This window comes from Medicago sativa, chromosome 2 (assembly GCF_051527215.1).
Source record: "Medicago sativa cultivar Bolivia chromosome 2, Bolivia_mono, whole genome shotgun sequence".
Taxonomy (NCBI): domain Eukaryota; kingdom Viridiplantae; phylum Streptophyta; class Magnoliopsida; order Fabales; family Fabaceae; genus Medicago; species Medicago sativa.
Window position 1 is genome coordinate 57,672,061 of NC_140750.1, and position 15,259 is coordinate 57,687,319.

Below are 15,259 nucleotides of genomic sequence, written 5' to 3' on the forward strand. Positions count from 1 at the left end.
CACAACCTAGAGTGCAAGAAAGAATATCAAAAGAGGCAAAATAATTTCAATTCAATTAGTTAGTGCTTGCAAGAAATCCAAACATGTGATGTTTGGTATACATGGCTCCTACACCTGAATCAAACCCACAATAACCACAGCACGTAAATGGGGAAGTGATATATAGAAGTTATAAATAGGTGACATTTTTTTATTCTTCAGTTTTGAAATGTTCTTGCTTTGAGCTTAGTGGCCCGTTTTTAGTGCAATAATAGATAGCATGACACGTGAATAGAAGTGAAAGCATACAAACTTGCGATTACCTTCAGTAAAATCAACCAGCAAAAAAATCAGGTGTTTAGAATCTAAACGTGTAACACAGTAAAGTTGTAGTTATGGATATATATGTACACTCAATAATTGACTTTGGTACCGACCATACACATTTCCTTAATGACGAAAAACACTACTTAAGCTTAAGCTACAACCATGACTTTCATCAATTGCATACTTTTTCTTGAATAAGAAACTACATTTCTCTGTTACAAACTTCAATAGCCCAGAATTGACTTAGTTGATTGACTTAAGCTTAAGCTACAGTATTTGCTGGTTATACAAGAATGGAATCATGCCAAGCTACAAGATACTCTTATTCATCAGCAGAAGACAATTTTTGCTTCTTCCATTTGTAAGCAGCTTCGAAGAACTTGAGATTGGTTGTCTGTGTTTCCTCAGGGAATAGATAGTCGATGATTTCTCCGATTCTGCAAAATCAAATTGAGAAGAATGAAGTAGGAAAAAAGAAATTGTTTTATTAACAAATTTAACACAGAATATCGTTCGTAGTCAACAAACAAGCCTAATGCTAACGATACCAGAAAATAGCAGTGACCAAATTGCAAACAAGGCCATATAAACTAACCCTTGGAAACCACTCAAAAGACAAACAATGAGTTAGTAACATATACCTAGAAGAACCATTTTCAGTAGAAACTTGTCTTCTCTTCTTGAGCTTCTTGGGCAGCTTAGACTGGACTAAGCTGACATCACCTAGCTCCCCAGATGAAGCCTCCAAGTTGAGCCATTTCTCCAATAGCATTGCCCTTTCTTCTTTTAAATCTGGAGCTGATGATCTGAAGTGGTTTAGAGCATTCTCAAACACCTCTATAAACAGGCACAAAACAAAATATGATGAGAATCACAAAACAAAACATACAATCATGATTTATAGCATACGCTTAAAGCTGTGATCACATACTTCTCGCACGAATAAGGCATTGCTCCTTTTGTTCCTGTTCGGATAAGTCTAAACTCTCATCTATAGCTGTTGCTTCAAACTCTGCATAGCTCATCCATACCTTCAAGTGCTTTGTTCGATCAAGAAGCCTTTCATAAAGCACTCTTGCTCTCTCAAATTCACACTCAACAGTTTCAAAATCAATGTATGCCTGTTATATACTCACAATTTTACAGTTAGGTTATGACCAGCATGCATAGATGGTTCATAGATGTGGTATGCATCAGAAGATGACAACAAAGGAGAAAGAGAAATCACATAGGGCACGGCACAATTATATTAGAAGCTTCCATAGGACATAAATGCTATGATTTGGCTTTTGTACAATAAAATAATAAATTTTATGTGTACCTTCCATAACAACTCAGGCATGTCCAGTGCTGGTTGGGCAATTGCAAGCTCAAATATTGCTCTAGCTCGTTCGGTCTCAGCTAAAGATCTCTCTAGTTCTGCATACTTGCTCCATGCATAGCAATTTTCAGGTGACCACTCCAAATACTTTTCATATAGTTTTCTGCATCGATCTATATTACCAAGCTGCAGTTCTATCTCTATATACTTCTTAAATATCTGTTGACAAAGATAAAAGGTGTCTGTGAAGTTAACCATGCAGCAATGAAAGTAAGCAATATAATATTTCATCTAGATAGATATTAGTATGTTACCTTATCTTTTTGAGCCTTTCCAATAGCATTTCCTAATATTTGACGAGCACCGGTGAGATTCAGCTGACGTATTTCAAACTGGGCTGCTAGAAGCCATATCTTTGCAAATGAGAACTTCTGGTGAGGTATCTGGTTGAGACACTCCCTAAGGAAATGAAAGTAGTGTCAATACTCAATAGTATAATACCGCAACGATAAATTTAATAATTTTGTATCTTGCCACATTAAGCATCTATTTTTACTTAATATTTGAAATAAAAATAAGAATCAGAATGAATAACAGGGTCTCATCTTAATACTTTTACTAGAGATTTAACATAATCCAAATATAACGTCAAGGTTTCGAATTTTGGAGTCACCACTAAGTTGAGAGCCTTACTTACCACTGACTACTACTAGAGGGTTAATCCAAAGAACAATAAAAAAAAAAAAACAGCTACTATGTATATAGAGTAAAGCATGGACAGAAAGTACTACAAATCCAACAAAACAGAGACTTAAACAAAATACTTGGAAGTTCACAAAAGGCTGCTTACTTGTACACATCTCTTGTTCGCTCCATATCTCCAGCATCAAGTTCTTCATAAAGTGCATAATTAATCCTACGATACACACAGAAAATAATAAATACCACTAGAAAATGCAAAATCACTAAATAATAAATAAACAAACCGATAACAAAACAGAATTCAAATCAAACGTACCACAAATAAATATAGCGCTGCCAGTATCGCTTCTCCTCAGCTGGAGGAACATTAGCTATAGCTCTCTCATAAACCTCCCTAGTTCTTTCCTTATTCCCGACACTCTCTTCCAATCTTACATAATCAAACCATAAATCATAATTCAATGGATTTTTCCTAACTTCATCTTCATACTGAAACCTTCTCTTCCCAACAATAGCATCCTCAATCCCTTCCCTATCACCATACTGTTTCTCAAATGCCACAAACTTCCGATACAAATCCTCAGCCCTCCCCTTCGGAATATGATCAAGTGCAAATTTATAAATACACCTCGCACGCTCTGCCTCCTTACATCTTTCCTCAAACTCCGCAAACGCCACAAAAAGAAGCTCTGCTTCGTCATCATCCACTAGCTTCTCCACCGCTCTTTCATAAACATTCCTCGCCTTAGGAACCTCGCCATTCTTCATCTCAAACTTGGCATAACGAATCCAAGCACCAACCCTAGGATGACACAAAACAAATCTCTCGAAAATCCCTCTCGCTCGTTCAATCTCATTATATCTAAGCTCAAATTTTATATAAGATAACCATCCTTGCTGATCCGGCATCCACTTGATCCATCTCTCGAAAACCTGCCTCGCCCCCGCAACATTGCCAAGCATCTCCTCCATATGAATATACTTATACCACAACTGATCAACCCGCGGCAAAAGAGTAACAGCGCGATCCCAAACATTCCGCGCATGATTAATAAACTTATTCTTCATCTCAACTTGAGCATACTTCAACCACAAAGTATGATTCTTATAATCAACTTCCAATGCTCGTTCCCAAACCGAACGTGCACGTGTAAAATCCTTCTGCGACTCTTCCCACTGTGCATACTTAATCCAAACACTAACATTCCACCTCACTCGCCGAATTAAATCCTCGAATTCCTTTCTTTTCCGGAGACGATACTCGCCGAGTTCGGTTGAATCGGTGATTTTCTGCTTTGGAGGACGGATCTCAGCTTCTTGACGCTCCCTAGCTTCACGAAGAATTTGCTCCGCTGTGATTTGAATAAGAGCGGGGTTTTTGTTCTTAACCCTAGTTGGACGTGGAAGTTTTACTTCAGTGTCTTTTCGAGTGAGGTAACCTAGGGTTGGGTCTGCAACTTTGGAAGAAGACATGGCAAGGGTTTGGAAAACCCTAACGATAGAGAAAGAGGAAGAAGACGATACAAGAAAAGAAGAAGAATGTGTTTTTGCTGAATGTGTAAATCTTATTCAAAGAGGTTTATTGATGGGCTTTTCGGCTCAAAAATATGCAAAGGTTAATTTTTTTTATTACTTGAATCTTACGTATCTTTCTTAGTAATTTAAAAATATATATTTTGAAAAATAAAATTTGATAATGTTTTCACAACCAAAATGAAGCTTGATGCTATTATCCATTTGTTGACAAAGCATGCTTTTAATGATCCTGGTAAAATCTGAATAGGTATCAATCTTCATTCATGAATGTTGTGCTTTGTGTTGTTTCAAGTATCAACTCTTTCTTCTTTGTTGATGTTTCTCTTTCTAAAATGATAAAAGAAGAAAAAATCACAATATTTTTTTTGTTGAGTAATTTAGTGAATAGAAACTAACCTCTTAAAGTGAACAAGTAAGGAATTCGAGATTCGAACTCTGACTAACCTATCTTCATAGTGAGACGTGTTCTCTTTTTCTTTTTTAGACTTAGGTTACGCCAACAAAATCTGACAACTCGATGATGAAAAATATATACATCCACTTAACCCTCTTAAGATAGTCCATTTGATAGTTTATTACAAACAAAAAAAGAGTTTTAGAACTATCAAGTTGTACAACTTGTCTTTCAAAAAAAAAAATTGTACAACTTGTGTTCTAAAAACTTAAGGATTAAAGAGATTTGAATCCAATTAAAAAAAAATGTTGGTGATTAGGAGCAGGAACAAGTACAACGAGAGAATAGAGCATATTTTCAATGTTGAATAAGACGATAATCGAGGTGACATGTGTGAGGAGCGACAACGATCATGGTGGTTGCAAACCATCACAATGGTGGTGGAAACTCTCTCTGTTTCGTTTTTGGTTTATATTGGTTATTTTTGTTGAAATGGATTTGAGTAGAATTTGAAATGTGTTTACTTAGTGAAATGTTAACAAGTGCCCTAAAGGCACTTGATAAGAAATTCAAAAAAGAAACTTTATCTTATAAATGGTGCATTTAACACCTTTAATTTTTAAAAGTTTACTTCTTTTTTTTTTTATCATAAATTTGTCACTTATTTCCATTTTAAGCTTCTTAACAAGTACTCTAAGGGCACTTAGGACACTTGTTATCATTACCTTTTACTTATCGTTTGAAGAAGAGATTACGTGGAAACTCTCTCTGTCAAATCCCAAACATAATTTATTTCAGAGGCCATTTGCTTTTCGTGCAAACTAGAAATGTATTTCCCTTCGTATTCCTTTGATTTCTGAGATACATAGCAATAATTACATCTATTTCACTCTATTTCATTGGAATGTAAGTGTATATTTGTGGAAAACATGTTTTGATTGGATGTATGACTACTGCGGATCAAGCAAAAATCTACATGATATAATTAAGCGTGTTCAAGGATGCGCCACGCCTTCCTGTTTAACTTCCAATTGTTGTCAACGAAACGAGTCATCAAAGACATACAATGATAGTTCTGGGAAGATGTCCTTAACCTCAAATAGGCTTACCTACTATAAGATCTTTTTGAATACATCAAGATCACTTTTCTTCTTGTTTTCATTTCGGAAGCCAACTTCTGATACTTGGCTTTCACTTTTCTTCTTGTTTTCACTTTTCTTACCGAATGACCTCTAGTTTTCATCACAGTCAACTTTGTTTCCTGAATACACAACACCAACGGAAGTTTCTCATTAACCAGCCTCTGAATCTCCGCCCTCTTCTCACCACCCCCTAAACCCCTCACATTATAACCAATAATCTTCATCGATAACAACCTTCCACCCCAACACACGCCGACATACCCACCCTTCTTACTCCTCTACACCTCCCTCGTAACCCTTTCCTAACTCCCTCACCACCTCACACCCTCCTTCTGCCCTCCACTTTCTTCTACCCTCCTTAGACAACAAATTGAAACAATTAGAGGTGTCACAATGATATTCTAACCCCACTGATGTAGTTTTTCTACATGTCATATAACTATGTACACGTGAGTATATATAGGATCGTTTTCCACAGGGAGTTACATTAATCATAAGCATTTTCACAATCTTTCACATTAAGGTATCGTTTATAAAATGTTTTTTTGTAACACTATATCCAAAAATGACATAAAAGTAAAAACGAGAGAGGATCGAACTATTTCACTTGCGGTATAAGATAACACGTAAGCATAACAACGGCAATCTCTCGATCGATTAACAGACTCTAGCTTTATAACCAATATTATCACAATCATTTCTACAACATCCTTCATGTCCAAAGCGACATCGTTATTTCTAAGTTAGCGTTTAAACATTCGTGTCCAAATCCCTTAAACGATAATAAAGTCGATCAGATAACTTAATCGACCGTGTCCAGCCTGATTAAGTATCTGAAAGCATTAAATTCTTGATTAAAAGTAATTATCAAAGGTTTACAAACTTGTCAAGAGTGTTATAACATAAGATAGATTGTTATTCTAGTTCTAGATTCAAGAGTTTGTGTCCAAATCATCTTGAATCTCATTGAAAGCATTAAACATAAGAATAACAACAATATTGAATCATTAAGCTAGAACCTTATACATTAAAAGATCAAAAGATTACATAATAGCTTGTTTGTTACCTCAATACTACAAAGTAGATGATAGCTACACATAGACATGTATACTACACAAGGGATGAAGGAAAGATGAAGATTCCATGTCAAGATCCTTCGTGTCCAAAGTGATCTTGAGTTGAATCTACTCCTAAACCACTTGCTTTCTGTTTCTCTCTTGGAAATAGCTCTGACCCCTCTCTCTTAGAATGTATAAAATTATCAATGGAATAGTGAATAGTCCAAAAGAGAGGTAAAACTTCTATTTAAATGGGCTATTTTCGTGTAATCTCGCTTAAGCGAGGTAAATCTTGCTCAAGCGAGAAGCAATATATCTAAAACTGGCCAATGAAGCCTTTCTAACCTTTGATATCTCATTTTTTCTTGGGAAGGGAAAAATAAGCAAAACCCTTGAGAATCGAGGTCCGGGAGTTGTTTTCTCTACGGGAAGGTGTTAGGCACCCATAACGATTATAGTATCCTATAGGAACCGTCTTTACTTTCTACGCGCGTGCTTTATTTTAAATGCTATTTGAAAGATGTTATTTACACCTAAGGGTTTACTAAGTGAAGAATTGGAGGGAGAAGAAAGTGTTTGAATTTTTATTTTATTTGAATTGAAGGAATATTGGTTCCTTGCCTACGTACCCTTTTAAGGGATCAAATCCATCGTAGTTCTCTTCCAAAAAATGTTTTTGTTTTTGTTGGTTGATTTTAAGTTTAAAAAGTGGAATTTTGAAGAATGAGAGAGAGAGACCTCAAGGGCATAAGATTTGGAAAAGAGTGAGGTGGAATTGGTTATTTTGTAAAAGAAGTCAAAGTATTATTAGAATTCATTAAAGTATTTGTTTAAGAAAATAAAAGGAAAATCAATGGGATTTTGATCCCAAGGTTTATTTAGAAAAATATTTGAGTGATGTTGTTCATATTTTTTTGGAAAAGGGATTTTTGTCTAAGTTTCAAAGTTCCTAAACATACATCTAAGCATACATTCCCTAAACATACATCCAAGTCATGCATACCCTAAACATACATCTAAAGTACCTATGTGATGTGTGTGCATGTGTCGGTGCTTGTGTCGGTGTACATCATTAGAGTCCATTGTCCTTTACATCATTGGCCTAGATACATGCTATGGTCTTGCAAGAAATTAAAAGCATTAAGGAAATTACACAATTCCTAGGTCTTTACATTCTAATTATTGGCATGAATTTTAAAGTGCAAGAAAATGAAGACTAAGAATATAAGATGAAGGATGAAATGCTTATGAAATGCACGAAACATGAAATAAAGTGGTTAGTAATAGTAAGCATAGAATGATAGAAAAATAGGCAAGGAGAAAAGCATAACAACATGGTAAAATGGCAAGAAAAGGTGTCAAAACACACTTAACAAAATACCAAGATCCCAAGCAAACAAAAGACTCATAACCCTCACCTTATAACATCTTTCAAAGAGTTTTAGGTTCAGCCTTAATATGAGAGTTACAAGAAAATCACAAGCCAAAGAGTTATGGTATATTCTTAAGTCTATTTTGCACTAATTAACATATTAAAATTCAAGTAACTTGCCATATAAGAAACCAATTATCATATATCACAAACAACACCAAATATTCCAATTCAAACAACAAACAAGGTCTCCCAAACTACTCAACAATCACCAATTATTATGAGCCAAAAGATTGGAATTAGAGCATGCAAAAAGTTTCACAAAATTGGACAAAACAACACAAAATCCAAGAAATTTCTCCATGTATTTTTCTATCAATTTTCAGCATTCAAAATTCACAAGAAACCATCCTAAATCAATCAACATTATTGCAATAAAGCTCACCAAATTTTTACAAGTTTTTGATCAAGGTTTTCAACAAAAATTAAAAAGAAATGAAATAAACCAAGGCAAAATAATCTTCCAATATTTCTTGATCAAACTTGACATGCAATGTGTCAAAATTGATCAAAATATACTAGAAAAATTATAGGAATTTTTTCAGCATTTTATCAAAGGTTTTGAAACATGCAGGGGTGTAATTAGTCAAAACAGTGTTGAAATAGCACAAACATTAAAGGAAAACGAAATTCTGCAAGCGAAGAGCCCAGGCCCAAGGTCCCTCATGGATCTGGACTATCCATTGGCTTCACAGCCCTTGGATTGATCCAGGTCCATGTTTGACCTAGATCTGACGGTTATCAACACACAGCGCACAACAAGACACATCAGGTACACAGTAACATGCAATCTAGGTCGTACACGTACACCAGAAGCAAAATCAACGGTCAAAACGCAGAAGCATAGCAAGGGAGCATCACACGCGCGCGCGTGCGATCAAGGAAGGTATATAAATGTTGGAACAAACAGAAAACACATAATCACACAACACTTCTCTCTCTAACATGCAAAGAAGAGAGAGAAGCTCTGCAACAGAGGTCTTCTTCTCCGGCGAGCTTAGTGACCGCCGGCGACGGTTTCCGGCGACGGTTACCGGCGCCGGCGAACTCCACCTACACCAATTCGAATTTTTTTTTTGTGTTTATGAAAGGTTTTTTCGCTCTTTTCTTGATTTTGCAAACGAATTCTTGAAAACAAATATGAATCGGTGTAGATCTAAGCTTTGAATCGTCGGAGTTTTTGAACAAAACGAAAAGCAGACGTGAGAGGAAGAGAACAACGTACCTGAGGTTGTGGATCGGAGAGGACAACGAACACGAATCAGAAAACTTCAAGAACTTCGGATTCTTTGAATTACAAACCGGAAATAAACCGGTTCTTGCCTTCTTCCACTCGATCTGGCTTTGCTCTTGAGAACGAAGCTCCGATAGTGAGCTTGTTGTTGCGTGAACTTGTTGATTAGTATTGCAGTCGTTGAGCTGGATTCGGATCTGGAATATTAGGTTTTCGAAGGAATTGTGATGGATTTTGAATCGGTTCAGTGGTGAATCTGAACTGGTGATGATGAATTCATGAAGAACAGTGTTGGAATTGGTTATGGTGATTGTGATTTCTGGAATTTTATTGCGGTTGAAGATGAATATTCATGAAGATTCATGCGATATTCATCTTGTTCTTGAGCTTTTCGGTTTTTTGATCTGAAAAAAAGAGAGAGAGAAACTCGTTTCTGTTTCTGTAACTGAATCCTTGGGGTTTGTGCAGAATGAGAATCTCTGTGTAGAAATGATTGAAAAACTGTGTATTTGACTTTGACTGGACCCACTTTATAGGCTGCTGAATGTGACCCTGGACCCTTAGGATTAGGACATGTAGCACCTGCAGATTGCATTGGACTAAAAAGGACAAAAGGACTAAAGACTAAAAACAAAAGGACTAAAATGTAAAAAAAAATTAAAAATAAAATTGGTAAAAAAATGCAAATTGAAAATTAACGTAAAGTGGAGCTTAATAAAACACAAAATGGACTAAAACGAACAAGCTACAAAAATGATGTACTTCAAAGTAACCTCTCTCTGTCAAAATTTCATGTGAAATGACCAAAATGCCCCTAGGGACTAAACTGACTCAAAATGCCTCAGATGCAATTTTTGAAATGGGTTCTGACATGGGTTAAAGCAAAGATTCACAAACCAATTGAAAAGACTCAGAGAAAATTTTCAAAGATTAAAAGGAATCTTAACACATGAAATGACTAAAATACCCTTTTTCATGTATTTTGCAAATAATATTGAAATAAAATGCAGAGAAATATGCAATTGATCAGAGACAAATTCAAATGACTTGAAATGCAAGAAAAGTATTTTGAATGACTTGAAATGCAAGAAAACATAGACAAATACACAGTTGGAAAGATTTTAAAAACTAAACTGGGAGATGAAGCAGAGTAAAGTGTCAGTGTAAACAATAGCAAATTGGCAATTCTTCAAGAGTAATAGACATATATCAAGGATGGAAAAATATTTTGAGCAAGTATTTTTAGGTCCAAAATTAGGGTATAACAGCTGCCCCTATTTAAGTTTCTTTGTCCGGAGTGTCAAGAGACGAAGTCTTTGACTTGACAGGACGAAGATACTTAAATATTAACATTTGCACTGTTTTTGGACATAAAAATACGCTTTCAGATTTTCAAAAACATGGATGCCATGCAACATTTTGATTATGAATGCAAGACAAGCAACTGGAGTCTACAGAGCAGGTCATATCACTGGGGACCTAAATAGACATTAACAAGGTAGACAAACCAGGAGACAAAAGATAGGTACAAGTTGTTCTTTGGATTGAACTTGCCACTTGACCAAGAGATACAAACAAGAGATGGGTACAAGCTGTTCTTTGGATCGAACTTGCTACTTGACCGGGAATAGAAGTACAAGACAGGTGCAAGCTGTTCTTTGGATTGAACTCGTCACTTGACCGGAAACATAGACATATGAGCATATACAAGCTGTTCTTTGGATCGAACTTGTCGCTTGATTGAAAATTCAAACAGATAGGCAGGTACCAACTATTCTTTGGATCGAACTTGCTATTTGACCTGGAGACATAGACAGAAGGCTGATACAAGCTGTTCTTTGGATCGAACCTGCGGCTTGATCAATATCACAACATGTAGGTAGGTGCAAACTGTTCTTTGGATCGAACTTGTCGTTTGACCGATAACAAAACATAAGCAGGGTGCAAACTGTTCTTTGGATCGAACTTGCCGTTTGACCGGAAGCATAAGCATATAAACAGGTACAAGCTGTTCTTTGGATCGAACTAGCCACTTGACCAATAACAAGACATATAGCGAGATACAAATTGGAAGTTTTGATTTAGCAAGATACAAATTGAGAGTAAGTTGACATTGACTTGATTCGAATTGAGAGTGAATTGACATTGATTTGGATTGAATTGAATTGAAAGTTGACATTGAAAGAGACATTGAAGGTTGGAAATAATCAGGGACACGAACATAGACATAGACATGGAGTTGAATTGAGAGTTGAAATGGAGTTGAATTGAAGGTTGAGATTGGAGATGCAACATGTATGTATGGTATAACAATATTATCAAATATATGAGCACATAAAATGCATGATTATGCATGTATGAATGCTTGAAATGCATGATTGGTTTGTAATTTGACAGAGAAGTTTCACAGAGACAGACGAAACATTGGAAGATTGGGCACGTAGTGGCTCGTGCTATAACATATTCACATGGAAATCCTCTTTGGAGAGACCGTCGTTGAAAGACGTATCAAGACCATGGCTGAGGGCAATATATCACTTCACAAAACTTGCAGGAGGGGGAACCTTGGAAAAATCTTTGATACCGGTCGCCGTTTCTAGGCGTGTCAGTGCTGGGTAAACATTGGATGTTCGCATCTGTGGTCAATGCTTTTCATATCATTTTTCATTCTTTCATTTTTCACACCCATTTTTGCCTGAATCACCCTTTCGGATTTTCGATTCACCGGGAATAAATTCTTTTCATCGCCCCATTTTTGCCTGAATTGCCTTCATAGGTTGTCAATCAGCGGGATGCTCATTTTTTCCTAAGCCGCCCTTTCGGGTTTTCAACTTAGCGAGCTTCTCATCTTCTTTTTCTTTTTCTTTCCATTCTATTTTTTCATTCTTGCCATTGACCACAGATCATCCTGGGGAACAACATGCTTGCACCATGTATTGAAATAGACATTGATACTCATTTATTCATGCATGTTTCACTGAAATGTACCCTATTGCTTAGGTTTGCTTTCAAAATAGACAGAAAAAGGTTTTTCAATTTTCAAAGATGATTGTTTCAGATATTGACATTATCAAATAGAAAGAAAATATTTTGTATATATCATTGAAAGTGGAAAGAAAAGGAATTTCAAACAACAACACAGGCTCAAATTGATGTAGAAGAGTGAGAGTCAGCCAAAGGCATAACCCCACAGATTTACAAAGCTTGGAAATGGTAATTTTATTGATTGGTGGTACATTGAACACGATGACCGCTACATTTCATAGAAATTTTGAATTCACAAGTACAGAAGCTTCTGATGAAGACGATCATTGACAGTTGTAGATGCCCCAAGGAGTGATGGTGGTTTGCCAGATATAGTTATTTGTCTTTTATTGTCAACCTCATTTTTGCATGAACCGCCCTTTCGGGTTTTCGGCTCATCGAGGCGCTCATTATTGCCTGAGTTGCGGACAATCTCAGCGAGCTTTTTCATATTCATTTTTTTTGTCCCTAACTTTTGCCTGATCGCCCTTTCGGGTTTTCGATCCACCGGGAAGCGCATTTTTGCCTAGGCCGCCCTTTCAGGTTTTCGACCTACCACACTGTTCTTTTCTTTTTAGACAAAGTATTTCTTGACTATATCGGCATTGAGAGGATTTGGAAGTTCAACACCATCCATGTGTGTAAGGATCAAAGCACCACCAGAGAAAGCCTTCTTGACAACATAAGGACCTTCATAGTTAGGTGTCCACTTGCCCCTTGGGTCGGGTTGCTGGCTTATCCTTCTCTTCAATACAAGTTCACCTTCCTTGAATTCTCGAGGTCGGACTTTCTTGTCAAAAGCATTCTTCATCCGTACTTGGTACAACTGTCCATGAGCCATAGCATCCATACGTTTCTCTTTAATCAAATTCATCTGATCATACCGACTTTGACACCATTCAGCCTCAGCTAATTTTGCTTCCATGATCACTCGAAGAGATGGAATCTCCACTTCCAGAGGGAGAACTGCTTCCATGCCATATACAAGAGAAAAAGGAGTTGCCCCGGTTGAACTATGAACTGTAGTACGGTAACCATGCAAGGCAAAAGGTAACATCTCATGCCAGTCTTTGTAAGTAGTGACCATCTTTTGAACAATCTTCTTGATGTTCTTGTTAGCGGCCTCAACTGCACCATTCATCTGAGGTCTGTAAGGAGAAGTGTTGTGATGTTCAATTTTGAATTCTTCACATAAAGCTTGCATCATGCTATTGTTCAGATTGGAACCATTGTCAGTGATGATCTTGTTGGGAACACCATATCGACAAATGATGTTATTCTTGATAAACTTGACAACCACTTGCTTGGTCACATTTGCATAGGAAGCAGCTTCAACCCATTTGGTGAAGTAGTCAATTGCCACTAGAATGAATCGATGTTCATTGGAAGCTTTTGACTCGATTCTCCCAATCATGTCAATGCCCCACATAGAGAAAGGCCATGGGGAAGATATAACATTGAGGGCATGTGGAGGTACATGAATCTTGTCAGCATACATTTGGCATTTGTGGCATCTCTTGGCATGTCTGTAGCAGTCACGCTCCATAGTTATCCAGTAATAACTGGCTCTTAATAGCTTTCTTGACATGATGTGACCCGTAGCATGGGTCCCAAAAGTACCGTCATGTATGTCATGCATCAACGTCTCAGCTTCTTGCTCATCAACACATCTCAACAACACCATGTCATAATTCCTCTTGTATAGGATTTCTCCGTCCAGAAGGAATCTATTAGCCCATCTCCTTAGGATCTTTTTATCCCTGTTGGAAGCACCAGGTGGATATTCGTGATTCTGCAAGAACTGTTTGATATTATAGTACCGAGGTTTTCCATCATTCGCATCTTTATCAGCCTGATCTGGCATATTTTCAACAGTAAACACATGAGCGGGTCTATCAAGACGCTGCACCTTGATTATAGGCACATCATTCCAGTGATTCACACGAAACATGGAAGACAAAGTAGCGAGGGCATCAGCCATCTGATTTTCATCCCGAGGGAAATGGTGCAGCTCAACCTTTGTAAAGTATGTCAACAGACGTCTTGCATAGTCACGGTAGGGGATCAGCTTCTCGTGATGAGTCTCCCATTCACCCTTTATCTGATTAATAACAAGTGCAGAATCTCCATAGATGTCAAGGTGCTTAATTCTCAGGTCAATGGCTTCTTCAATGCCCAAGATGCATGCTTCGTATTCAACTATGTTGTTTGTGCATTCAAAAGTTATTCGAGCGGTGAAAGGAATGTGGTGCCCCTGCGGAGTTACAATGATGGCCCCGATCCCTTTACCGTAAGCATTGACAGCACCATCAAATACCAATCCCCACTTGCTATTGGGATCCGGCCCTTCATTGATCAGTGGTTCTTCACAGTCTTTTGCTTTCAGACACATAATCTCTTCATCAGGGAAATCAACTTGATCGGCTGATAATCATCAAGAGGTTGACAAGCAAGATGCTCAGCAAGGATATTTCCTTTGATTGCTTTTTGAGCTTTGTACACGATATCATATTCGGACAACAACATTTGCCAACGTGCAATCTTTCCAGTAACAGCAGGCTTTTCAAAGATGTACTTGATTGGATCCATTCGAGATATCAACCAAGTTGTATGATTTACCATATAATGACGCAGGCGTTTGGCAGCCCAAGCTAAAGCACAACAAGTCTTTTCAAGCATTGTATACCGAGTCTCACAGTGAGTGAATTTCTTACTCAGATAGTAGATAGCATGTTCTTTCTTTCCAGTCTCGTCTTGTTGACCGAGAACACAACCCACAGAATCATCTAATACTAACAGATACATAATCAAAGGCCTTCCTTCCACTGGCGGGACAAGGATAGGTGGTTCCAACAAGTATTCTTTAATGCTATCAAAAGCTTCCTGGCATTCATCATTCCATACAGCAGGCTGATTCTTTCTGAGCAATTTGAAAATTGCTCCACAGGTAGTAGTCATGTGGGATATAAATCTTGAAATATAATTCAGGCGTCCGAGGAAACCTCTGACTTGCTTTTAGTTTGAGGAGCCGACATCTCTCTGATGGCTCGGACTTTGTCAGGATCAACTTCAATGCCTCTTTGGCTGACAATGAAGCCTAGCAACTTTCC

General features: G+C 37.3%; 1 protein-coding gene across 1 annotated transcript; it reads right to left on the reverse strand.

Annotated features, from left to right (window-relative positions):
• Window positions 1-271: 271 nt before the first annotated feature.
• LOC146949247 (uncharacterized) lies at window positions 272-3,848 on the reverse strand. Its single transcript, XM_085745334.1, has 7 exons — window positions 2,646-3,848; window positions 2,478-2,543; window positions 1,942-2,086; window positions 1,628-1,846; window positions 1,238-1,427; window positions 948-1,143; window positions 272-743 (listed from the first exon to the last, which is right to left on the reverse strand). The coding sequence occupies exons 1-7, from the start codon at window positions 3,800-3,802 to the stop codon at window positions 629-631; spliced, it is 2,088 nt and encodes a 695-aa protein (XP_085601460.1). The 5' UTR covers window positions 3,803-3,848; the 3' UTR covers window positions 272-628.
• Between the last annotated feature and the right edge of the window lie 11,411 nt (window positions 3,849-15,259).